Source organism: Patella vulgata, chromosome 1 (assembly GCF_932274485.2).
Source record: "Patella vulgata chromosome 1, xgPatVulg1.2, whole genome shotgun sequence".
In the NCBI taxonomy this organism is placed as follows: Eukaryota; Metazoa; Mollusca; class Gastropoda; family Patellidae; genus Patella; species Patella vulgata.
This window is the reverse complement of record NC_065879.2, coordinates 67,691,643-67,719,612: the sequence shown is the minus strand read 5'-3', so window position 1 is coordinate 67,719,612 and position 27,970 is coordinate 67,691,643. Positions and strand designations below refer to the sequence as shown.

The 27,970-nt window shown below is 36.3% G+C and overlaps 1 protein-coding gene across 3 annotated transcripts in view; it reads left to right on the top strand.

Annotated features, from left to right (window-relative positions):
- Window positions 1-26,442, top strand: part of LOC126820511 (beta-1,3-galactosyltransferase 5) — a 32,968-nt gene extending 6,526 nt beyond the window's left edge. For 2 of the 3 annotated variants that reach the window (XM_050548551.2, XM_050548547.2), the window contains exon 2: window positions 25,152-26,442. In XM_050548551.2, coding sequence (XP_050404508.1) covers window positions 25,175-26,209 — 1,035 coding nt within the window. In that variant the 5' untranslated portion in view covers window positions 25,152-25,174 and the 3' untranslated portion in view covers window positions 26,210-26,442. Of the gene's footprint in view, window positions 1-19,319; window positions 19,443-25,151 lie in introns of all 3 variants that reach the window. The other variant, XM_050548552.2, reaches the window with a different exon arrangement.
- The last annotated feature ends 1,528 nt before the right edge of the window (window positions 26,443-27,970 follow it).

The window sequence follows — 27,970 nt, the reverse complement described above, 5'->3', positions numbered from 1 at the left end:
AAGATAAAACCTTTTTGCCTTCTAGCCGGCAAAATAAATGCCTGAAATTCCATTATTTTTTGGTCTGGAGCCATTCCGGATTGGGTCATCAATCATTAATTGTATCATCAATTTTTCGAAAATAGAAATTGATTAGATAAAACATTTAAAATCAGTGTAGCTTAAAATCAGTGTAATTTAAAGGAGCTAAATCGCTAATATTTGGGACCTAGAAATTGACATAAATGGGTCGCAAAGCATATAATAATGTAATATGAATGTATATAAATTGATTTACGTTCAATCGTTTCCGTTTTTACTCTAATTTCAAAGCAGTTATGTTCGGCGAAATACCGAATCAGTTTATTTACATTCATATTACATTATTTCCGACCCATTTGTGTCAATTTGTAAGTCCCAAATATTAGCGATTTAGTTCCTTTAAATAAAAGGTGTCTAGCGTAACATGTGTTTCGGGCATATTGTTTCATCAGTGACATGTGAGACGAGATATCGCTCTACGAAACTTCCTGGTGTCTTTTGTAATTTGTTTGGGGTAAGACGTTATCTCTCCCCGCCCATGCAGGGGCGGATTGGGCGATCGGGCGATCGGGCGAAGGGCCGGTCGGACAAAAAATGAACAGTATATGGGGGGGGGGGGTATTATATAGCATGTTGTATGTGGCCGGTGACTTTAACGGGCCGCCACGCCATCACTGGGGTCTGGAATGGGCTGGTATAATAGACTTTCTGGACCGAGTGTGCTGGGTGTGGGCCGGAATTCGGAATCCTGCGATGGGGATTCCGAATTTCATTCGAAAATTTCATCGGATTCACCCGACGCTGTCGCCAGAAACGTCTGCCGATGGTTCGTAACTCAAACAAAAAAAAATCATTTTTAAGGCCTCAGCAAAATTTGATGTTGCTGGTCTTGACGATACAATGATAATACGTTAATTAATATGACGATATGATAATTTCACAGGTTGATGGTTGTAAATTACTTGCAGGTTGGGGTTTTGGCCTAAATTAATCGATTGATGAGATATATTATTTGACAGAGATTATAATCAGATATGCCACCAAATCGCATATTTGGGGTTAATTTTTCAAAATTTAATGGGGGAGAGCCCCTGGACCCCCCATCCGGGCTCCGCGATCAGTAAAAGGGGCCGCTCCGACACGGGAGTCCGAGCCGGTTCCCGGGCCCCAATTCGCCCCTGCGCCCATGACTAAATAATTATACACTGAAAAAAAACTTGTGTTGAAACAACACAAACTTGTGTTATTTTCAACACAAGTTAGGTGTCTCTATTTAACAACACAATCTTGTGTTAAATGTTGAAACAACACAAAACTTGTGTTAAATGTTGAAACAACACAAAACTTGTGTTAAATGTTGAAACAACACAAAACTTGTGTTAAATGTTGAAACAACACAAAACTTGTGTGAAAATCTATACATTATTTGTGTTGAAATTTCTGAAACTTGTTTGTGTTGAAATTTCTGAAACTTGTGTTGAAATTTCTGAAACTTGTGTTGAAATTTCTGAAACTTGTGTTGAAATTTCTGAAACTTGTGTTGAAATTTCTGAAACTCGTGTTGTTTCGTACAAACTTGTGTATAACAAAAACTTGTGTTGTATTTTACCAATTTATATCCAGTATAACAACCTTTCGAATGCAACCCCTTCCATTCGTTCTGTTTAAACTGTAATTATTGATAAATGACATAATAATTTTATGAAATGATATGAAAAAATAAATTAATGCCTACTTAATACCAATACAGACATCTCGAAGGTTAATAAACAAAGTTAATTCCAATACTAATAAAATTGTGTTATACAATGAAAAAATACCCACCCCCCATTCCCAATTATTAAATAAAAAGTAGCTATTTAAATTGAAAAATAAAGCACCGAGACATTTGGAATATTAATCAAAAAAGTTAATTTCAATACTAATAAAATTGTGTTCAATAATAACAATATCCCCCCACCCCTCAAAAAAAGCTATTTAATTTTTTTTTACAATTAACCTTAAAAAGAATTGAGAATATAATATATATATGTTCACAATATCCCTACCCCATGGTCCCAAAACATACATTTTAAATATATCTAAATTTAATATCAACCAAACCAAGCACTAAAGACATTAATAATGCACTAAATTGAAATACTTTTAAGAAAAAATAGTCCCTTTAACAGATTAGGAATTCAAAATTTTCTACAGTATATAAATGGGAACTAATAGATAAAGCACAGGCAAATAATTATAGATAGATAAAATAAATATAGCATAAAAATCAAACAAAATGGAGAAAATTAAAAATTTGTAAAACAAAAATTGATTAATTAATAAAACCATTTTATATAAAAGAGGAATTAACATTCGAAATGTTCACTAAATGTTTAAAAATAAAGGTTGATTTCATCCTACAATAATACATTTTTATAATTATCGAATGTTACTATTAATTATTGATGATCCCTCTATATTATTTCAAATTTTCAGGCCAAATCTTTAGTGTTTAGGATTACACTGCATTCTATATAATGAAACAATATTAGAGATGGTTTGGTATTTGACATTAAAAACAAAAATGTGATTAAAAAGGCAATGGTGACATATAACTTTTGGGTTTCCACAATAAGATCTGTAAAAGAATTTGATGATTTTATATTCAGAATTTAGAGTTGTTTTCTTTCTTTGGTATTAATATTCACTAAATAGATATAATTCTCCAAGGATGTTCAAGTGATTATTATAAATACACTTATCGACAAATGGGGTTTTGATGTGGATTTAACTTGGTATACCAGTCATGGGTATAGAGTTATTTAGATGGCAGAATAAAAGTAAAATAACTCATTGAGCAGGGGGCGGCGGCGGGGGCGGGGGAGTTGAAAAGAGCATAATTTAACAATATATTATATTATTTTGAGACTGATATGTATGACTACATGCGAATGCAAGAGGGGGGGGGGGTTATTTTAGTCAGGTAGCATTATCGCTTACTCATGTACACCAAAAACACGTCATCTCGCCTAAACAGATGTTTTACGCCAAAACGCTTCGACTTGATTGATTGCCATGTTTTTGGTGTATATTTATATCTTTTCTTGGGCGCCGAATCGAACTACGGCTTTTAAAATGTTCAAAAATCGACGTAAATTGATTTTTTCAACGATAGTTGGTATGCAACGATGAGCACATGAGTGAGTAGACTGTGGGAAAGTTACGACAACTCATTTCCAGGCGCCATTTTGGGTCCCAATTATGACGCCATAAAAGCTATGACGTCATGGCTTCATACAGGTTTACATACCAAAATTTGTTTTTTTCTTGCAGTATTAGGCGTTGAGGGATAATATAACGTTTTACCCTAAAAAAAATGCAAAAGAAACCAATGCAGTTTGGTTCAGTGATAAATATATCAAACAAAATCATACCCAAAATCGGGGAATTTTCTGAGAGCGATATCTCGTAATCAGTGTGTTTTACTATTTACTCGTTGGATTATAAATGATTTCTTTTTAAATTCCTCAAACACAGAGTGGTTATGCAAGCGAAATGTGCCGAAAAATCGAATTTGACAAACGTCAAATTAAAAAAAAGAAGTATTTGTTATATGGTGCCGGGCGTTTCTTTCATAATGGCCGCCAAATTTGGTAATATTATTATTATTATTATTATTACAGCATATTTATAGCGCGTCCTTTCATAAAACATGTTCAGGGGCACTTTACAAAGTGACAATGTAATCATAAATAAACAACAAGATTATGGACATGTTAACAATTGTATACAGAGTCAGTTAAAAGCCTCATTAAATAAATGTGATTTAAGTTGTTTTTTAAAAGAATATAGAGATGTACAACATCTTAAACTAAATGGTAGATTATCCCATAAAACAAGTGCTTGATAACTAAAAGAGACTAGTTGAACAGTTTTGGGCTTTAAAAATAGTTTATCTAATGTACGTAATGTTCAACCATTATATCGTGGTTATGTACGCGATATGTGCGGAAATCGAATTTGACAAACATCAATTAAAGAAATGTATTTTCCATGTGGTGCCGGGCATTTCTTTTAAAAGGGCTACCGAATTTGGTAATACATGTATAAGGCAATTTAACAAAAAAAACATAAATTTGGTAGACTAAAAGGGCATCTCTTAAGATACGTAAGATATGACTTTTGCAATGTCCTTTATATGGTTTTCGATGTCTCTGAATTTGAAGATAAATTTTGAAAATACAAAATAGCAGCAACACCAATTGGCGGATATTAAAATAATCGTCATTTTTCCTGTTGGATATTAGATAGTGTCTCTTAAGCATGATGTACACTGTAGTTCGATGTACCCTGTAGTTCAGATACAGTCTCCAAACCGTGTTTACGCTGACTTTAGTTTGGGTGTAGTTCGTCAAATGAAGATGAATTTTACGATACAAAAAAATGAATATATCGTAAACGCGCTTTAAATATCTGGATGCGATAGACTTCGTGATAAAAAATTCAAGGTACATTATATCATTGGCAATAATAAGATCCAATTTTAGTTTTTAGTTACACACTGTTAACCACCAATAGATGTTTTAATGACAATAAATCATAAAATGTATTCAGCTCGACGTAAGACATACATAGATACAGTTGGTTTAACTTGAATAGAAGTTTTAATTATCTATGCTGCATATATGCATATATCACCTTGCAGCTGAATCACATTACATATCTTTTTAGTTGATGTTCATATCGTCTTACGTATTTGTCAACATCAAGGTTAGTGCGACCCATTTGTGACAATTTCTAGTTCCCAAATATTAGCGATTTAGCTCCTTTAAAAGCGAATGCAAGTTAAATATGTTTAATCAGAGGCGGATTCAATGGGGGGCGCGAGGGGCGCCCCCCCCCCCATAATTTTCAACAGTGTCCTTTTTTACGGCTGAAAGTGCCTTTTCTCAGACTCAAATATGTCAGTTCCCAACCCGTTGTAGGGATCCCAAATGACTCGAACCATCGACTCAAACACACCAGTCTGGGAAATAGCTCTTGGAATGGCTACAGATGCAAGGAAATGACGGATAATTTTCTTGGGGACCCCCCCCCCTCAGCGGCAAGCCCCGTCTCCGCGGTCAGTGCCTTCATTTTGCAGCCCCCCCCCCTTTTCAAAATTCCTAGATCCGCACCTGGTTTAATAGTACTTTTATCTAGTGTATCTTTTATTTTTCTTATAGAATAAGGCTATATAACAATAATGTGCGCTTCTTGTTGTATAATACTAATAATAGTATGTTCAGCTATACTTTTCGTTTAAAAAATGTATGTTTTATGTCCTATATACACTTATTCGCTGAAATCTATGACATCCAACAATATAATGGGTCATATAAATAGATAATAAGTTTGCATGACGTCATATGAAATTCCTGGCTTCACAGTTGTCGCAACTTTATCTATACACGGCGTTGCGTCGACCAACCATGCAATGTGAAGTAGATGTCAATATGGTTATGTGCATAGGCGTACGAGCTGGGGAGGGGCTGGGGGCGCCCCCCCCCCCCCATTTTGGGAACCAAATGCTGGGAAAATTTGGGCACACATATGTACTTTGTAAAAGTTGTATAAAAAAATATTGTGTTCTTGAATGTGTCCAATTTAACAGCGAATTTATTATTATTATGTAACATACTAAGAACCTAACTACATTTTTGGGGCACTAACCACCACCGCCCCCCAGTCAAAAATTTCCCCGTACGCCTATGGTTATGTGTAAGAATATTCAGTTCAATATATTCACGGTGTATGATTTTATTCATACTTCAATTTTAGTGAGTTACTTCTGCAACGTTTTTAGAAAAAATTGCTATTAATTTGGCCAATACTGTAATAGCAAGTGTATAAATATTTTCTGTTCAGTCTGTACACAGTAACATATCTGAGAACCATATGATCATTTCTGCCCAAGGCTCCCTGTGATTTATAGTTAGCAGTGATACAAGGCAATTACCAATTTTCCATGCTCTTGGCCTGAAGAAATAAAATAATAAAAGTCAAGTTTTTATTATTATGCAAGTGGAAAAATACAATTCTTCATGGTATGATTTGAATAAATACAACTGATTTGAAGTTGGAATTATTATTTGTCTAAGATGACTGGGCATTTACAAATTGAAATAGCTACTCTTCATCAAGAAAATACATGAATATTTTTCCCAATTCACCTGGATTTTATTGTAGGTCTTTGTACGTGAAATAGCTTTATTTAACGTCCGCTTCCACCGAAGTGATATTGCAGAAAATTAACAAATTCGGATTCCCTTTTAAAGGAATTAGATTACACTATCGCTGGATTGTATTATATTCAGAACACAAAACAAACATTGCAATTCAGGGCGGACTGGTGTCGAGGTTGTATCCTAAGAATGATTTTTTGAATATTTAATCAAACAGAACACAATTATGCACATGCAGTTATGATATAATATTAAATTAGCTTACCTCAAATACCTCGAAATATACTGTTTGGTCAGTTTGTCCGCCCGCCATATTTCTATTAGTCACACATCCTTCGGCCAATTAAAATGGACGTATATTTTGTTTTAACCGAAACGAAAAATTTGCGTTATAAATACATTGTATTAAAAAATACCAAAATCACAAACCTGATATTCTTATTTTCTGAACAAACTTTTTTCACAACAATATCACTTTTTTCGATACTAATGCTTAATAATACAGTTAACATTTGCAGTACCACAGGGTTTAATACCGCAAAATTACTTCAATAAATATTTCTTTCTTTGTTTTAAGAGTAATTCATTTTAATTGGTCATTTACAGGTAAGAATAAATTTCCAATTTCGATTAATGAACCAATTAAATTAAATAAAAAGATTAACTCGACTATTTCCACGCCCATTCAAACATTTTTTTAAAACGTAGATATAACACAATTGTTATTGTCTTTGATGTGTCAAGTTTATTGGGGCGATATCAATCAGACACTTCCAAATGCAGACATTGTAATAACCTGTCTCTGTATATTGTCTGAGACAAGATGTGAAAATAAACAAAGAGTAGAATCAGAATAATCTTTTATTATATCTAATTAAATAAATATATTTAGATAATAATTGACTAAAACTTTGATCTCTTATATCAGTATACTGTTATAAAATACGTTGTTTTAAAAGAGATATTAAATGCATCGCACGATACATACATTGCGATTTCTACTTAATGTTTGTAATAATTAATATAATATCCTTTTAGATAATTAGAAATATTAAAAAATAAATCAAGTGAATTACTCGACATTCAAATTCAGGAAGAGTGGTTTTACATATAGGCTAGGCCAGATCCCTAATCCAGTTCCCCAATCCCATTCAGATTTTCTCAATAAATAAAAAACATAATGTGATAAAGGAACATAATAAATGTTATCTTTAATGTCGACGTAATTAATTATATGGAAAAAAAAAACACATAAGATTTTATAAATGTACACAAGTTTGTGTTAAGACATTGAAAAGAACACAAACTTGTGTCATTGCAATGCAATACAACACAAACATGTGTTAAATATTTTTAACACAAGTTCTTGTGTTGAGATCCAACACAAGGGTTTTTTCAGTGTATTAATCTAATATATAAACCTCACAAATTTAACAGATACAAATCATGTACATGTTATTCCACAGGTAGACATACATTGAAGGTGCCCAGTGAAGGAGACGCAGTTGCTTTAGTGTTTGTCCGACACCTTTGGGTATTTGCGTCCCATACCCAGTAAAATAATCATGTTTTTCTGATGCTCAACTGTATCAAATATATACTCTTCATAAAAAGTAGGGGATATTCATAAACAATACAAAACTGCGGAAATGCACTGCTGTTTTTATTAGAGGTAACCAGTGTATGTTAATAAAAGGCCAATGCCCTACACATGAATATAAACATTTCATATGGGCGGCTTATCTGACGGTCCCTTTACACTCGCAAATAGATACACCGTCAAAAGTGAAAATGAACGTTTTTGATTTTTGTCTTAAAAATGAGTAATTGCTCCACCAATCCTCAGGCATTCAGCAATTCGTCGTGGCATGCTCTTAATGAACTGTCCAGTCACGATTTGGGGCAATCTGACCCACTCCTCTTGCAGTGCGACGGCTAATTCTTGCAGTGTTGTCCGTTGACCTCGACGAACACATCTCCCGATCAAGTTAAACGTAACACACTAAAGCAAAGATACGCTAAACAGTAAATATTATGCAAGAACCGATGGGAAAGCAAACATGGATAGATAAACCAGCACGCGGCATTTTTCATCAACCCTTCCTTGAAGTGTCAAATATGGTTCTGTTGGGGCGATAAGTTCTTCGTATGTGAACATACTCTTAAAGCATGTCTAGTGTCCACGACTAAACATATTACAACCTGCATAGGTATTTGCATTTTAATATCCCCTACTTTTTTTTGAAGAGTATATCGTGCCTGTTACAAATCGCCTCGAGCATGTTCCACACATCTCAACATTTATCAGCTTTTTGTTTAATCTATAAAAGCCTACATTCCTACACAATGTTTTGTTTAGTCAGATTGTTTATTCATGAAAGTGCAGCCAATGATGGGAGGAAACCGGAGGACCCGGAGAAAACCCACTAGGTTGGACAGGCAACCCTACTCCTTTTCTCCGGGTACTCCGGTTTCCTCACACTGCTAAAGACCCCTAAAATTAAACCATATGTTAGTCCCGAAATGACCTAGTTTGTGTCGAGTGGACGTTAAACCCCATCATTGGCTGCACTTTCATGAATAAGCAATCTCGGGCAATGAAATTAAGCACCTGGTACATAACTGAAAACGGCGACATTATTAAGTCTATATATTGCATTAAAATATGACTTGTTGATTTGGAGTCAAATCGACTATTGGCATGATGTAAACATATCGACATAGTTTTTTTCGTTTAGAGGCGAATTTAATGCGTCGAGTCGACTTATTAAGTCGATTTTCTGTAATATAACTCATGAAGTTGACATATTTTAGTTCGATGTGTTGCGATATTATCTCAATAAGTAGTGACCCAAATACGCTTCCATATATATATGCATGATATATCTACATTCAAGTAAAACGAACCGCATCTATTCATTTCAAATCTTGCGTCGAGCTGAATAAATTATGTGTTTTTAACATCAAGTTTTTACACCTTGTCTTTTGCATCTAGATGTTTAAAGCGCGTTAACAATATATTCATTTAAGAGCAACTATGTCATTTCGTGACTAATATACCACATATTACAAGTCATAACCAACGGAAAGAAATGACGATTAATGAAAATTCTACCATTTTGAATTTCTACCATCAAGAATTCTCGAAATTAAATTTTTGAGATTATCGCTGTAAATGAGTTGTCGTAACTTTCCCTATGCCCTATATAGGGAAAGTTACGACAACTCATTTCCAGGCGCCATTTTGGGTCCCAGTTATGACGCCATAAAAGCTATGACGTCATGGCGTCATACAGGTTTACATACCAAAACGTTTTATTTTTTTCTTCCAGTATTAGGCGTTGAGGGATAACGTTTTAGCCTAATAAAAATGCAAAAGAAACCAATGCAGTTTGGTTCAGTGATTAATATATCAAACAAAATCACACTCAAAATCAGGGAATTTTCTGAGAGCGATATCTTGCCGCAATCAGTGTGTTTTACTATTTACTCGTGGGATTATAAATGATCACTTTTTAAATTCCTCAAACACAGAGTGGTTATGCAAGCGAAATGTGCGGAAAAATCGAATTTGACAAACATCATTTAAAGAAATGTATTTTCCATATGGTGCCGGGCATTTCTTTTAAAATGGCTGCCGAATTTGGTAATATAATGCCATTTAACAAAAAAAACATAAATTTGGTATAATAAAAGGGCATCTCGTAAGATACGTAAGATATGACTTTTGCTTTGGCTTTTATATGGTTTTCGATGTCTCCGAATTTGAAGATAAATTTTGAAAATACAAAATGGCAGCAACACAATGGCAGATATGAAATTAATCGTCATTTTTCCTGTTGGATATTAGATAGTGTCTCTAAACCATAATGTACACTGTAGTTCGATGTACCCCGTAGTTCAGATACAGCCTCCAAACCGTGTTTACACTGTAGTTTGGATGTAGTTATTAAAATAAGATGAATTTTTACGATATATCAATCCCGAAATAACAAAGTTTTGTCTTAAATGAATATATTGTAATCGCACTTTTAATACCTGGATGCGATAGACTTCGTGTAGAAAATTCAAGGTACATATATTATCATTGGCAATAATAAAAATCCAATTTTAGTTTTAAGTTACACACTGTTAGCCACCAATAGATGTTGTAATGACAATAAATCATAAAATTTATTCAGCTCGACGTAAGACTTAAATATACTATTCAAAAAAAGTAGGGGATATTTAATTTTTAGGTGTTATTAAAGTCACCTAATGAAACTGACGAAGAAACAAATGACAAAATGAAATGAAGTTCACATTCATCGATTTATTCCAAATGAGCGTTAGACTAAGTAAGGCACAGACTGACCATTATAAGGGTAAAATGATACCCGGGGTCAAACAGCAAAGTTACCACAGCATCACAACCAAGTCAGTAACGGGTAAATCCTCCTCTGTTTGCCAAACAAGCATTGATCCGACGTGGCATACTCCTAATGAGACGTCTAAGGTCATTTTGGTCCAGATTGTCCCATTCCTGTTGCAACGCAGCAGCAAGTTCTTGGACATTGGCAGGACGTTGTTGACGTTGACGTAACCTCTGTCCAAGCATGTCCCAGACATGCTCGATGGGGGAGAGGTCGGGACTCAGTGCTGGCCAAGGTAATGTGGTGATGTTCTGTTGTTGGAGGTAACCTGTAACGATCCTGGCCCTGTGACATCTTGCGTTGTCATCCTGGAAGATGAAACGGCGGCCATGACGTCGTGCGAACGGCCTGTAACACGCCCTGCAACAACATGTAAAGCCGTTCTTCCAGCAACAGTGATGCCTCCCCACACCATAACAGAACCACCCCCAAATCGATCATGTCTGATGACGTTAACGTCTTGGAAGCGCTCGTTTCGACGACGCCACACCCTCCTACGTCTGTCCAAAAAATCAACAGTGAACCTCGACTCATCTGAAAACATCACATTGCTCCAGCGTCGATTATCCCAGTGTTGACGATCCCTGCACCAACGACGTCTTGCCTGAATGTGATGATCTCTCAAACAAGGGATCACGCGAGGACGTCGGGCGCGAAGGTGACCCCTATGCAGTCGATTCCGAATCGTCTGGCCACTCACTCTCACACCAGTGTCTGTTTGAAGACGAGCGCTGATCTGATTTGCTGTGATGACACGATTTCTCAAGGCCAAGGTACGGATAAATCGATCCTGGGCTTGAGTTGTCGCCCTTGGTCGACCTGAGCGTGGTCTGTCCTGTACAGATTGTGTATCACGGTATCTGGACCATAGCCTGCTTATGACAGACTGAGAAACATTCATCGTCCGCGCCACAACCGCCTGTGTTGTGCCGATCTGTAGCATGCCAAGGGCACGTAACCTTTCATTTTGGGTAAGCCGACGCATATCAAAATTTGTTTTCTGGTCACTAAAACAATTAAACTGATGTTTCCACCCTGGAATTCAATGCCACAATAACTGTAACATTCAGAGTCAGAGTCGTGCAAATCTTGGGTTGGACCCCCATGATGATCCCAAGCATCACCTGCATTCCATGCGGTAGCTACTGGTGCGTTTGGGCGTCACATGTAACTGGAAATGTTTCTTCTGTTAGTTTTAGTATTATGCCCCCAAAATCAAATATCCCCTACTTTTTTTGAATAGTATATATGCATTGGTCTGCCTAATGGCTATATATATGCACTGGTTTGCCTAATGACTGTTTTATATTAACAAATATTAGGCAGACCCCCAAAAATGTATATTTTTTATTTTTGAGGATTTTTTAAAAAAAAAATTCAGATATCAATTAGACAGCCCCAAAGGTGTCATTTTTAAAATTTTCATCTCCAAAAAGTAATAAGTATGGATTTTCCCAAATGTCTACCTAATGCCCAGAATATAATACGGTCTGCCTAATGCCTAAATCATATATATATATATATATATATATATATATATATATATATTAGCACAACCGTAAAGCTACACTACTTTGTTTCTAGGTAAACGATAAAAAAAAGTAAAAGGTATGCCCACACAAACTGATTCCAACACTCATTTAATATGAAGTTGAAACCGTAGTAATGTTAATATAAAATAGCCAAATTCTGTCGGATGTTTAAGATATATCTGGATTCAATGAAACGAAGGGATGGCAGTTATGGGGATCGGTAGAAAATTCTAGGCATGAATAGCGTTATAAATTATTGTAAAGCTGATATGAGTTTTATACAACGCGTCTTGGGTCCTACTGATCTCAAGACATGTCTATTGCACATCGACACCCCTCTAAATACCATGCTGGGAGTAATTTCATTCCCCTATTATATTAATTAGGCCGAATATAGAGTAATCAACAGACAAATAAAGAAGATCTGATTATTAATTTTAGACTAACTGCAAAATTATGTAGTCAATGGTGTTCGTGTAAATTTTTAATTGATAACTTTCCAAAATCTAATATAATATTCTAAATGTTTATGGGTTTTTTTTGTAAAATAATGACACGCCATTAATCATATCTTCCAATTATTTTTGTTCTTTATGGTTGCCAAGTACGAGTCTGCTGATAGAAATTGCTACATCTTTTCCCCTCTGGAATCACGCTGCTGTCCAGGAACTCAGATCGTAATCTCGTCGGAATCTAATAAAAATCTGTCTTAAAAGTTTACCATGATTTAATTTATAGGACTCATGATATCACGCACAGAATAAGGTACTCATGACCCTGAACCTGTGCAATTACTGATTGTGATTGGTTACTTTAGCCAAATGATGCAATTAGTAAATTTCCTATCACGTGTAATACATGATATCCTTATTCCCACAAAACCAGCTAATGTTTACCAAATTATAACTCTTTTTTATGTAACCATCTGTCACTCATTCGCCAACTTGATTTAAGTACAAATATGTGAATCTACTAACTTGCAAGAGATATTAATTAATACAATATAATGCTATCAGGAATTGCGTAAAACCTAAATCGGTCATTCTTTGGGCCTTAAAAATGTTATATAAATTATTAATTAAACATTTATTAATATTAACATGGTAAGACCATAATAAACTATCGATGCCATCGGATGGCTCCGATTTTAAGCAGATTAGAACGGTTCGACCATTTGATGATTTAATTTAAAAATGGAGAATGACCAATACGGTGGTTACGATCAATGTACACATCTTGTCAAAACTACAACCATTGGTAACCTGGCTCAAAATAAAGTAATTCTAATTAAATTTTTAATATATTCATTTCGCATTATCTATTTTTGAAATATTATAGCGAGAACGGTCAGTTCTTTATCTGAATCTTTTTTAATGGATAAAGAAATGTTTTAAAGTAGTTTAATAATATTACGATCTATTGAAGTTGCGACCTATTAATAGTAATACAATATGATTTGTCCCCATGTCATTTTCCCGGTTAAAATGTGTTTCGTTACAACTTAGTGTATCATTTTTTTAGTTTAAAGTTCTTTACAGATGCCACGCAGGCTCGGTGATTAATGTGTTGGTTCGGTGATTAATGTGCTGGCTTACTAACCAGGCCGTCCGGGTTCGAGAAATTATCTGGGGATTTTCGAGTGTGGTTTTCCCCTTGTCAATGGTGCAGGACATAGGGTCGCAAGAACGGCGTCTAGTCGTTCGGATTTGACGACAGCGGAGGTCCCGTGTACACGTTGGCGTGGACGTAAAAGAACCATTGACAATTAAAATTCTTAATAAGAGTAGGCCGTAACTCCGCTGTCCGGGTAAAACTTCACCCATAGCACAATGCATGGTGTATTCCATGTTCCTGAAGCGACGACTGCGAGTTTCACAACGTCTGGCCGTTGCTTGTTTACTTCACAATTTCCGAACTTATAGCTATGTTATCTACAGACACGTGAGCAGTAGCGTCCAATCAGAGGTTGTGGCATCAAGACCTCCACGGAAACCTAGACATTGAATGAACCTTGAACTTTGCAACTCATTTACCACAGGTAGACTTTTTAGCTTGAAAGCGCGAGACTTGGTATTCGCGACGACCGAGGAATCTGATAGGCTCACAAGTTGGGCTTGTACCGAATCGAAATTAGTACCGCAATATGCAGGGTATTATGTGAAGGCCTTGATAATATGTACGTAGTTAAAGCGAGATCAAGCCTTCTATTAAAGATGGGTGTATTCCCGCCTTCAGTGGCCCAATTGGTACAAAGAAACTATAGGACGTTACACGTTACACGTCTGATTTTCAACTTCTTTAATTTTATATTATTTAATCATATTTGTCAATTTATTATCTATCAACTTTATTTTTTTTAGAGTAATCTCGTCAAGTTAAAAGTCACCGGATTCTCCGGTTGTGCGTTGCAAGAAGTATGGTCGACTGTCCAACCTCGTGGGTTTTCTCCGGGTTAGTCCCGAAATGACCTGGTTTGTATCGAGTGGACGTTTAACCCCATCCCCCCCTCTCTCTCTCTAAAGTCGCCGGAAGTGCCACCATTTTGAAAACGGAAGTCAATCTTTGATATCTCCTCCAAAATTCTTATCCGATTTTCAATGTCTTTATACATTTGGAAAGTATTCTCGACGATATTAGAATTTTGGTATTTGACCTTAAAGTAGCTAAGTCTCAAACTCAATATCATCCAAAATCTTCAACATTGAAAACACGATTTATTTGTCAAATTAAATCAACATTCATGTTGTGATCTTACCGGGAAAAGATGGGCTTTTGATATCCAATATTTAAGACAAAATAAACATTTTACCATTGGTACACGAATCGTGTACCATAATGCGCTTCAGCCCCAGTTGTATAAAGAGACTCGAGGGACTGCTGGCTTATTTCGCCGAACATAACTGATTTGAAATTGGAGTAAAAACGGAAACCATTGAATGTAAATCAGTTTATATACATTCATATTACAGTATTATATGCGTTGCGGCCCACTTTTGTCAATTTCTAGGTCCCAAATGTTAGCGATTTAACTCCATTAATTTTTTTTAACATATGATTCATTTTTCTATATATTTTTTTAACAAATCAGAAGTGATTCTTGTTCATTATCTTATCTTGGTCCCCGAATTACCCAGATATTCATATTTGATAAATGGTCATAAATTACCCAAACACTATATGCATATGGGGCTATTCAGTAACAGATTAATGGGAGTGCTGAGTGAGCTGAAGGAGATAATTGTAGACAGACAGCATAATTTTCTTATTTGACTTGGCGTATGATGTAATAAGTTTCTGAATATAGATACATTTCAATAGAATTTCTTGTTTGCTCATACTAGTAACCAGTTTAATTTGGGGCGGGGGGGGGGGATTCAATCCTAAAACAGTATTGTATGGGTTTGCCAGGTTCCTGAGTCAACGTATCTTTGGGGGGATGAGATCCCGGGTGGGTTCTCCCCCCCCCCCCGCCTTGAAAATTTTAGAGAAATAAATGATCTCTAACGTCATTTTGGTGGGATAACCAGAGGTCAGTTTCGTTCCCTTTTTTTTTTAGTTCAAAATTTTGTTTTACTTGTCTTTACCAAACTAGGATCTTTAAGAGTTATTATACAACCCGCGTTCTGGTTGATGTGAGGGATTAGCCAATAAAACGGACTGTTGCAGCGAGGTCTTGGCGTGAGATTCCCGAAACTGTGGGTATCCTACTAGAAGCGTCAACGCTGTTTGGTTAATCAAATGTCTGACGCCATATGGTCAAAAGGCGCTCTCGTATTACCCCTGACACAACCTCCCACTGAAACTGGTCAGATCTTCATGTAGTAGTAGTAGTAGTAGTAGAGAGAGAGAGAGCGAGAGAGAGAGGGAGAGAGAGAGAGCCCAGGAGGTTGGATAGGCGACCCTACTCCTTGTCACGTACAACTGGGGAATCGAAACCACGCCAGTTGACTTAATGACAGACCTTATGATGCACACGCGCTAACTATTCCGCCACCCACCCACCCCCCTCCATGTAGTAGAGGCCATCAAAAGTATAAAAAAAACGAAACGAAATATAGATCTGTATTTTAATCAGATTCTCACTTTGGTAAAACAAAGAAAGTGAAATTTTACTTTTCTGTACAATTTCGACAGGACACTTTAAGGAAGGAAAATGAACATAAATGGGGTTTAACGTACTTTTCTGCACCAAACCAAACGTGCTAATGAAGACGGATTTATGCCACGAGGGAAAATCTGCTCGGAGAGCGACGTTGCCCTAATATAATCTCCGCCCCAGTTATTCATACAAGATATTACAAATATTGTAATAATCTACAATCTCATCCATATACACGCTAACACAAATAGCACAGGATATTTTGATAGTTCGCCTGAAGAGATGGTGTATTTGCATTTCGAAGGAGTGCAAAATCCGCAAACGGGCGTTGGATGAAATCCGTCGGCCTTCTTTGATGAACCCCTGTTGCTATAACAAGCAAGATAATAGTCAATTAAAACACTATGTATGGATAAAAATTAGTATACATGAATTATTTCACTGCGATGTTTCAACAAGATTTCACAAGTTGCTCATTATCGATAAATATTGTTTTATTTGATTATGTTCCAATTCAAAGAATATAAAGCCAATTAATCGTGTTATGAGATTGTTTTTCTCTCATATTTCACTTCCACCGTGTTCACGAATTAAGTCAAAATGTATTTGGTTGTCACCTACAATTTGAAACGTATTCCCCCAAGATAGAATCCTTAGAATTTCCACTGCCACCGATCTGATGAGTGATGAATTTATGCCAGATGATACATTATATGGAGATGGCACATTCTATGTGACACCGTGTTAAGATATACCAGCTATTCATGATACATGACCACATTAACGGACATGGTTTCCCATGGCTTATTATCAGAGTCACAAAGACAATCGATTATTAAACTAATACCAAAACCCGGCAAAGATAAATCACTTCTATCTGCTTTTATTTCTGGACGTCATATACATGAAAATAATCGTATCATTGATGACTGTTTTTACCTCGCAAAAATTAACGAAAATAACTGGTCTTCTTTTAGCCATTTTAAAAAAGCTTTTGATAGCGTTAGCCATAAATATCTGTTTTCTGTTTTAGACGCCTTTGGATTTAAACGCAATTATTTAAGATGGATACAGACTTTATATAATGAATAATGGATATACTACTCCTTATTTTAAAGTGGCCAGGGGAGTACGTCAAGGTGATCCTAGCAGCACAAATCTTTTTAACCTCGTTATCGAAACACTATGTATATACATGTATATCTTTGGGGATCAATAGCCTTTGCAGATGACATGACAGTTTTATTGAAAGATTTTAAATCAGCAAGACACCTTTTTGAAGTTTTAAAAAAAAATTAGTAAGGTTTCTGGGTTAGAATTAAACGCTACTAAAACTGAAGCGATCGATTTAAACAGTGGCAACGCACAACTACCTGATAATATTAAAGGTTTAGGTTTTATTTATCGCGAGAATTATATAAAAATATTAGGTATTACCTTTTCACTTTGAAAGAATGAATTTTGAAAATTGCATAGACCAAATTGAAGATACTTTGAATACCTGGAAAAGACGAAACTTAAGTTTAATAGGGAAAATCCATATAATAAAAACATTTTGCGTATGTAAAATATTATACCCTGCATCAGTTAAAACTATACCAGAAACTGTAATTAAAAGCATTAATACATGATTTTATAACCTATGGAACGGGCCTGATAAACTAAAGAGAACAGTCATAAATCAAGATATAAATAAAGGGGGGCTAATATGATTGACTTAAAAGAAATGGTGATATGCTGCTGTGTATTCTGGTTAAAAAAGATACTATCACACGATGTTCAATCATGCAAAATTCCGTACGCTTATATATTTCACGATTATGATGGACAATTATTACCGGCATGTAATTATGTAACAGCTTTTTTTAAAATTATCTCCCTTCTACCAAGAGCTTTTCAATAATTGGTTCCATATCTATACATCAAAAATCGATATGTTAATCAGCCCTTATAACAAAATCATCTGAAACAATAAGCATATAAGGATTAACATAGATAAACCTTTAATAGATAAAGAATAGAAGAATGATAATATTTTATTTTTGATTGATTGTAGTGAAGACGTTTAAATCAATAGGATAATGAATAGTAATAAAATATTAAGAATGAAAAGCGTTTGCTTAGCAGTTTGGATATAATCGACTACGAGCCTACGCCTATATAGTAAGAAAACAAAGCTTGTTTGACATTATTAATAACAACTGTATAAATACATATAAAAAGTCACTAGATAAGATTAAAGCAAAACACATTTATTCAATACGAGTAGATTCTAAATATAGTAAACTATTATCAATAAGTAAATAGGAAGAGAATAGTTTTATATTTGAAGAATGTGAAATCTTCAATTTGTTCTATAAAACGAGCACTAATACTAGATTACAAAACTTTCAATTTAAATACCTCCATACAAACGACCGTTTATTTTAAATCCAGTTAAAGGAGTCTTCATTGTGCAATTTTTGCTATTCAAATATAGAAACCCCAGAACACCTTTTTATATACTGCAATTACGCACAAGTAATATGGAATGATTTACATGAAATCTTTTCAACTAATGAAATTTCATTACAATTACATCTTGCCAACATTCATTTCGGTTTTTTGAAGGAAACGGGTTTTAAATCATATCGTGAATTCTTATTTGTAAATCATTTAATATTTTTAATAAAATACTACCCCTACAAATCGAAAATAGAAAATATTAGACCGACAATTATTAATTATCGAAACAACAGATAGAAAATGAATTAAACGAAACCTTAGTAACGGGATTATACAATATGAATATTATGCATACCTCTAGTATTCCATTTCTTTCATACCTATGTTTGTATTTTTTGTTTGTTTTAGCTTTTATTTTCTTTGTATTTATATTTGTTCTACTAAATGAATTATAGAAATATAGTATAGTCTTCAATAATAAACCGATGCTTTTAGTATGATTAATGCGTTCGAAATTTTAATTAGATTCTAAAATATGATATTACACACTATATTTGTAATGTGAACTATGTATTATGCCGTTATTATTTATTTTGAAATAAAGATAAAAAAGAAAAAAAAAGAAAACGTACCAGTATTCACAAGAAGGCTAAAAAAGATAATACCCCATCTTCATGGTTCGAATTCAAACAATTTCGCAACCACGTTGTGAGTGAAATCAGGAAATGTAAGCAAGTTAGAATATTTTAGTAAAATTGACGGGTGAATGTAGCAAAATAAAACACTGTTAAATCTGGATACACTGAAAAAAGAATTCCCCCGTCTAAAAATCGACAATAATATCGTTTTCGGAAACCGCGAGAAACCACATGCTCTTAAGAGCGTGTCCGCGAGAAAACCATGCAGAAGGTGCTAAGGCTTCAATCACAGATTTTGACCAAATTTGGTTTATAAGTTGGGATAGTCCCAAAACACATAAATGTGCAATATTAGATAAATCTTTCAATTCCTGTATGAGAAAATTGAAAAAACATTTTTCATATGGTGAAACTTCTGCAGTTGTCCACGACCTTCCATTGGAGTTTCGACGTGCTTAATCTTAACAAACATATCAATTACTCTCAAATAGACATTATTTTAAATAAAATAATCCAACGAAAATGAAAAAAGTGAGATTCGAACCACCAACCGCATGACTTCCCCTGACCCACCCTGCTTGTCCCAGGGCCCCAAGGTCCATGTCGTGGGCCCTGTTCAGGGGGTTTGCCTAGGGCCTCTCTTATTCTAAATCCGGCCCTGAAGGTGCAGCTGGCGGTGCCCGAGAGCTGTAGCTACCATACTACACTGTTCAATGTCACCCACTTCGACGCAATTAGGCTTCGTTGCCGTTAATATTTAAGCTTCCACATTTCTGTATTGTAGAAATCAGTGGATGTGTCCCAAAATGAATAGTGGAAACATGCTCTGAAATTAAACATTTTGTAGCCATTTTCGGTAACTTGTTTGAAAATGAAATCTTAAAGAGACAATACAACAAATATGTTAAAGGGACAATACGACAATACCAAATATACAACAAATACAAATACAGACTTATATAGAGTACAAAATGGTACAAATAATGGCTATGGATATGATGAAAACGTATAAAAGTCAAAAAATGTATTTCTCTAATTAAATTCGCAAAAAAATGTATCACAAAAGCTTTTTTTTAGCACTTTTCAATAAGCTGTATATTTTAAGTATGTTGCATTCCGGTCATTTTTTTTACACCTATGGATACTATGTGCTTAGCACTTCAAAACCATCCAAAGAAATTCTACTTGCGACCATGAAAGAAAAAGTTACAGTGTATCTTTTTCTGCACTATAAGGACAATGTGAATACGGTACCCTAAAACAAGTCCACACAAAATTAGTATGTACTGATTTTTATTTTTCAAATGAGTGCTGGGGTAGAAGTTGCTATTCCACCATAGAATGCAGTCTGTGCTTAAAAAAAGTGATAAATACACATGTGAAAACCGCAATTTTACCCATAAAATGAATAATTCCTGTACAGTCCTTTAGAGCGACATCAGACTGTAACCACTTCAGCATGTTACCTCTTGCCCCTAGGGGGTGTCATACCATAAGTTTGATCAAAAACTTCCGACCCCCCATCTTAGCACTTTTTGCGATTTTTGCATGGTCTTCTCGCGGATACACTCTTAATACGTTTTTAGCTAACCAGTGCCAAGTAGAAAATCCTCTAGACGACTCCCCAAATGTTAAACCCCATGACGCATCTATCGAAGATCCTAGTTTTTCCAATGAAGAAGTTGGTAACATTTTATCATCCTTAAATATACTCTTATGGCATGCTTCAAATGGGTTCTACACAGCGAGCAGTAGCCAACATGCTTAATGTGTCACCGTCTGTGATGAGCAGACTGTGGGACCGGTACCAACAAACACACAATGTTGATGATAGACCTCGTTCAGGTCGTCCTAGAGCCACTACACAAGCCCAGGATCGATACATTCGTACACAGGTCCTGCCAATCAGCTTTCTGTAAACTTGTACCAAGTTACAAGAATTCGAATTACACCCCAAACGATTAGAAATCGGCTACATGCAGCCCATTTGCATGCGCGACGACCGCGTGTTGTGCCCCCATTAACTCGCCAGCACATGGCAAACAGGCGTCAGGGGTGTAGGTAGCGTATAAATTGGGGTAATCGTCGATGGGCGCGTGTACTGTTCTCAAATGAGTCCAGATTTACTCAGGATTTCACCGAGGTAATCGTCGATGGGCCCGGTTAATGTTATCCGATGAGTCCAGATTTACCCTGGATTTCACCGATAGGCGTGCTCGCGTTTAGAGGCGTGTAGATGAGAGTCATGCTAACGTTAACGTCAGGCAGCATGACAGATTCTGGCGTGGGTCTGTTATGGTGTGGGGAGAAATCACCATGACTGACAGTACGGACTTGCATATTGTTTAAGGAAGGGTCACTGGTGTGTACTACCGTGACCACATTCTGGCACCGATAGTTCTGCCCTTTGCTCAACGTGCAGGTCGACGTTTCATCTTTCAAGATGATAATGCCCGTGCCCACCGCGCTCGTGTCGTGAATGACTACCTCCAGCGTCACCATTGTCCATATATGAGTCCCGGCCTTTCCCCTATAGAGCATGTCTGGGATATGATCAGGAGACGTGTTCGTCGACGTCAACGTCAACCGACAACACTGCAAGAATTGGCCTTGGCACTGCAAGAGGAGTGGGTAAGATTGCCCCAAATCATAATGGACGGTTGATTAGGAGCATTTCACGACGAATTGCTGAATGTCTTAGGATTGGTGGAGCAATTACTCATTATTAAGACAAAAACCACTTTTGACAGTGTATCTCTTTGCGAATAAAATGGGGCCGCCAGATAAGCCGCCCATATGAACTGTTTATGTTCTTGTGTAGGCAATTAACCTGTTATTAACATACACTGGTTACCTCTAATAAAACAGAAGTGCATTTCCGCAGTTTTGTATTGTTTCTGAAAATCCCCTACTTTTTTTAATGAGTATATTAACAAGGCTACAGGCCCCGATCATCAACAATCGTATACTCAAATAATGTTTTAAAACCTTATCTAAACCCCTAGCTCTTCTGTTTAATATATTATTTCAATTCGGTACCTCCCCAGATATTTGGAAGCTTGCCAATGATGTCCCCATTTATAAGAAAGGTGATATTATAGGCCAATTTCACTTCTTATTTGTCTAGGCAAAGTTTTTGAAAAATGCCCTCATAAATACTTACATAATTTTAGTCGGGCTTTAAACAAAATGATTCTACTGTATATCAATTAATTGATATCAATGATTATATTGCTAAGGCTATGGTTGAAGGACATGAAATTAAAGATGTATTTTGTGACGTAAGTCACGCGTTTGACCGAGTCTGGCACAAAGGTTTACTAAACAAATCACATGCTGTGGGAATTAGGGACAAATTTTGACTTTAGAACATTATCTATCAAATTGACAACAAGTTGTAGTTATTATAAACGAAACCTCTAAAATTACAACAGTGGAAGCCGGAGTTCATCAGGGTTCCGTCCTAAGTCCAACACTGTTTCTCATTTACATTAACGACGTCATCAAGAACATAAACTCCCATATCAAACAATTTGCGGACGATACGTCTTTGTATGTCATAATTGAGGACCCAGTTTTATGCTAATCCAGTCTTAACGATGACCTTTCTACTACCCGGTCAACTAATTGGAAAGTTAATTGAAACCCAAATAAAACAGAAAGCATGACTTTTTCACAAAAAAGCCCCCCCCCCCCTTCGTTTCGTGTGAATTTTAACAATACCAACATAATAGATACAGCTGACCATATCTGATTACGCTGATGTGATTTATGATAATTGTTGTAAAACTGACAGAGAAAAACTTGAAAATATCCACCTTGATGCCCTTAGAACTATAACGGGTTTGGTTAATGGTACATCCCACAAAATTCTATACACTGAATCACATGACTCACGTCTCTGAAACAACGAAGATATCGGCATAGATTAACCATATTTTACAAACAAGTAAACACCCCCCCCCCCCAAAAAAAAAAAATCTTCTTGTCCCACCTAAAATATCTAACATTAATCCATATTTTCTGCACGAGACCAACCCTCTAACATCTGCAACTGTATATACGGGACCTCTGTTTTACGTACCATCCAAAAGACTTAACACTGTTCCTTTCCACCCCCACCCCCATCGCACTGCACCACTGACAGTCCGTCCTGTGTCCTCGCGTTCTGACACTCTCACTTCCTCACTCTCTTCTTCTCGTTTCTCACCGCGAGAAGATTATGAAGGTGACGATGAAATGCTGTGGAATCAGACCATCTTTTGGAAGTGTCAATGAAATGAGCACCAAGATTGAGTTTTTATAACACTTGAAAAGAACTGTTGTTGGAAGTGGTTCTAGGTTCTAAAGTGAACACATTGCTTGAAGTGTTCCTAGAAGTGTGTTAGAAATCAACACCCCGGTGGAGTTTTTTTTTAAAAAACACTTCAATGGAAGTGTTTCTAAAGTGAACACTTCGTTTGAAGTGTTCTTAGAAGTCTGTCAGAAATGAACACTTCAGTTGCGTACGGGATAATCACCATTGGATAAAATACAAATAACAGCCCACAATATATGTTTTGAAAAAATTAAGTCCGATTGTTTAAAGATACCTTGCCACGTACAAACTGTGTGATTTGACGATATATTTGGACTAAAAACATGCAGAAACTAATTAATCTATCAAATCCCTCTCAAAACTTTATATTCACGAGGAGATACTCCGAGCTATAAAAAATCTATTTTTTGAAGCCTTTTTTGTCACCTAACTTCACCGAGGGTGGGTCCATTTTCAGATGTATTTGTCATTACTTACTGTCAATTTCCCATAGATATTGAGGTCTTAGTTAATTAATTCTTGAATCTTTTTCCGCCGTTTAATTGCCGAGTCTGCTACACGTTTACACCCCTCAATGTTCCCAAAACTGCCTAATCTAGTATTTTTCTAGTAAATTGGGCGTCTATACATTCTATATATATACCAAATTCGTCAAACTTTTATTGGAAATAACCACCCGATAAATACTTTCATGAGAATTCGTCTTTTAATACTTTTAGTTTCACTAGATTGCCAGTTATATTGACCAGGACAATATAATGATATTACAAACACAAATCATTGGTCGATCTCAGTCAATAGTGATGTTGTTTTCTTACCTTAAAAATATATCAAATACTGAAGACACAGCGAACAATTTTAAAACCAGTACACGCCGGTGTGTACTCTAAGCTTTCGAGCGCGATTTGTAATGAGGCGCATTGATGAACGAGGATAATGCGAAATTGAAATGCCATTGATATTTGTTGTTTATCGCTTGCAATGTCTGTGTAGTTTGTGCCTTTGTCCTCGGGTGTGTCTTTTCCTTAGTGTATAGTGCGGTCCCCCTACACTTACTACTAGTAAGTGAGTTGTTGGGCGATATTTTTTTTCAAAGATTCTATGAGATTCTTAACAAACTCAGTAAAAACTGACGGGAAGTGACGAACCGTTCATGTTTTTAAGTGGGTCATTAAATTTGTGCTAATCTTTAAAGTTTTACTCTCAAATAATTATTTTTTTCGTTAAGATTATTGACAAAATAGTGTCAACAGTATACACATTACACTACTAGATACTGTAATTGTTAATGTATTTAGTGTATAGTATAATGATCTAATCCGCTAACATCGAGGCCATGACACTATTTAACTTGTGATTGTTCTAATGCTTAATTAAGTATATTTCGACCATTTTGTGATTGATATGATTATAGAAAATAGTTTGGGGGGTTTCTGTCCCGTAACTCTGTTAATTATTTATAATTTACTTCTGATTTCAGATATAATTGCTGAAAAAGGGACAATGTGTAGCAGCAGAAAATCTCGGTTTATTTATAAAACCACAAGATATATTAAATATTATGTCTCTGTTGTGTTTATACTGTGGTTCGTTTATTTTTTACAATTCTGGAATATATTTCTACCCAAATATAAGCATGACCAAAAGCACACTCCAATATTTAATGAGGGTTATTTATTGAATAATAAGACTATTTGTTCTGGCATTGCGCAGATAACAGCTTTAGTCGTTGTGCACACCGCAACCCATCATTTCCAACGAAGAGAAAATATTAGAAAAACATATGGATCACGTGACCTGTTCCTGCCAGCGGAAGTTCGAGTTGTGTTTTTGTTGGGGAAAGTTACAAATCCGAAAACACAAGATGATATAAACAGAGAGTTCAATAAACATGGCGATGTCGTTCAAGGCGATTTTATCGATTCTTACCATAATTTAACCATAAAAGGAGTCATGGGTTTGCATTGGGTGTCAAGGTATTGTCCACATGTTAAATACGTCGTGAAGTTGGATGATGATGTGATATTCGATATGTGGAAATTTCTTAATGTGTTTAACGCTAACAACCTCTATGCGTCTAAAACATTATACTGTGATGTTAGCTTCCATGGAATAATCCGTCGAGTGGGGAAATGGGCTGTTCCAGATCATATCTTGAAGGGGCTTGCTAATTACCCTTTTCCTCACTGTTATGGTTTTGTCGTCATTATTAGTGGTGACGTCATATCCGATTTATACCGAGCGACGTTCAGAGTTCCATTTTTCTGGGTCGACGATGTGTACTTATTTGGTATGTTGCCGTACGAGATACAGGGCATATCCATCAAACTTTTCCGAAAAGATATGATACTGAAGCCCAAGTTCGACGGATTAAAATGCTTACAAGAAAAGGGCGAAAAATGTCCTGTTTTAGCCGTCACCTATTCAGACAATACATTCAATGATATATGGAAACTGATAAAACACCGAAACCATTTCACTAAGACAGGCTCAACCTCGGCTATGACTGTACTGCCTCGCGTACAGCACCGTGTTTGAATTCTGTTTGGCGTTACGTTATCACTTTTGCAAACCACGAAAAGGACTGTTTCGTTTGTACCAGGCACTTGATGGGATTTATCATACTGATCCAGTGGACACTATTTATTGTTGTTGTTTATTGCACATTTTACGCCCAATACATTATATATGATATTATGGGCAGGTTGATTTAATTAAGATTACATGTATTTACATATGATCGAAAGAGTAATAAAACAAATTGGCAAAAAGTTCTTGTATATAAGGGGGGTTGGATGGCTGAATGGTTAGCGTGCGCGCGCTGTATCATAAAGTCTGTCATTGAGTCGACTGGCGTGGTTTCGAATCCCCGGTTGTACATGACAAGGAGAAGGGTCGCCTGTCCAACCTCGACACAATCTAGGTCATTTCGGGACTAACATATGGTTTAATTTTATTTCAATAATTCGCTTGCGCGTAGGGGTCTTTAGCAGTGGGAGGAAACCGGAGGACCCGGAGAAAACCCACGAGGTTGGACAGGCGACCCCACTCCTTGTCACGTACAACCGGGGATTCGAAACCACGCCAGTTGACTCAATGACAGGTCGTATGATACAGCACGCACGTGCTAACCATTCGGCCATCCAACCCCCCTGTCCAAAAATGACAAAAACCGCCTACTTTAGCGCCATATCATGACATAATTAGTGTTCCAAAGCCTGGTGCTTATAATAGTGTATTTTCCTCTGTATTACCGCCTCGCCTATAAATGTTATTATTGCTGACACAGTGTTTCCGCTCCGGAATCAGTTTACCAGTATCAACATTAAGTATATGACAAAAATGTGAAATTTATTTATTTGCAAAGGGTTTACTTTCCAGTTCCACGTTGTTCGCGACATTTTAACAGATCGTGTACAGATCGACTCCATGTGTTTCAGGCCAAGTGACGCCATGCAGTTGGAACACCCCCATCTTGCGGCAAGGGCCGGCAATCCTGTGAATAGTATACTGAAATAAGATTTGCGATTAACAACGGGTGACAATTTGTATTTTGATGGAGTCACAGTGACTTAGTGTCTATGACACTGGCTCAATATCAGGAAGGCCATGGGTTGGATCCCGGTGTTTTGCAGCCGGATTTACAAAGAATAAAAATTATTTCAAGTATTTCGGTATAACACATACTGGACCAATGTCTTGACATAGATGGCATGGCGCGGGGGTGGAGTTAAAGTTAAAAGGGAGCATAATTATTCTGGTCATTGTCCAGGGGCAGATCCAGGATTTTCAGAAAGGGGGGTGGGGGTGGGCGTGCTGCCCGGCCTTCGGTGTGCGGACTGACGGGCAATCAACCAAGTCACCAACCGACTCGTTTCGGAGTAAATTACGATTTTCAATCTAAGCTGACTGTTAGTTTCTTTCCCGCGAGAATATATGGGGTAAAAATTGTTCGCCACCGCAAAAAATAGGGGAGGGGGGGCGTGCCTGTTGTCCACCACTCACACAAATGCAATTTGTATGTCAGTATGTTAGATGGATAGATTATTGTGGCACAGACATATACAGCATCATAAAATTAAATCAGAACCAGTTCTAGCTAAAGTAATAATCTGATTGATTTGAAAATTGTACCAAGGTGTTTATGGTCATGAGATATAGAAGTCGGGGATATTGCCCTTGATCGTTTATTAAAATCTTTCTAGTAGCAGAAGGTATTTTATTATTTTTATTTGGGGGATGGGTGGCCGAATAGTTCAACGCGTGTAATTATTAGGTCTGTAAATGAGGCAAGTGGTG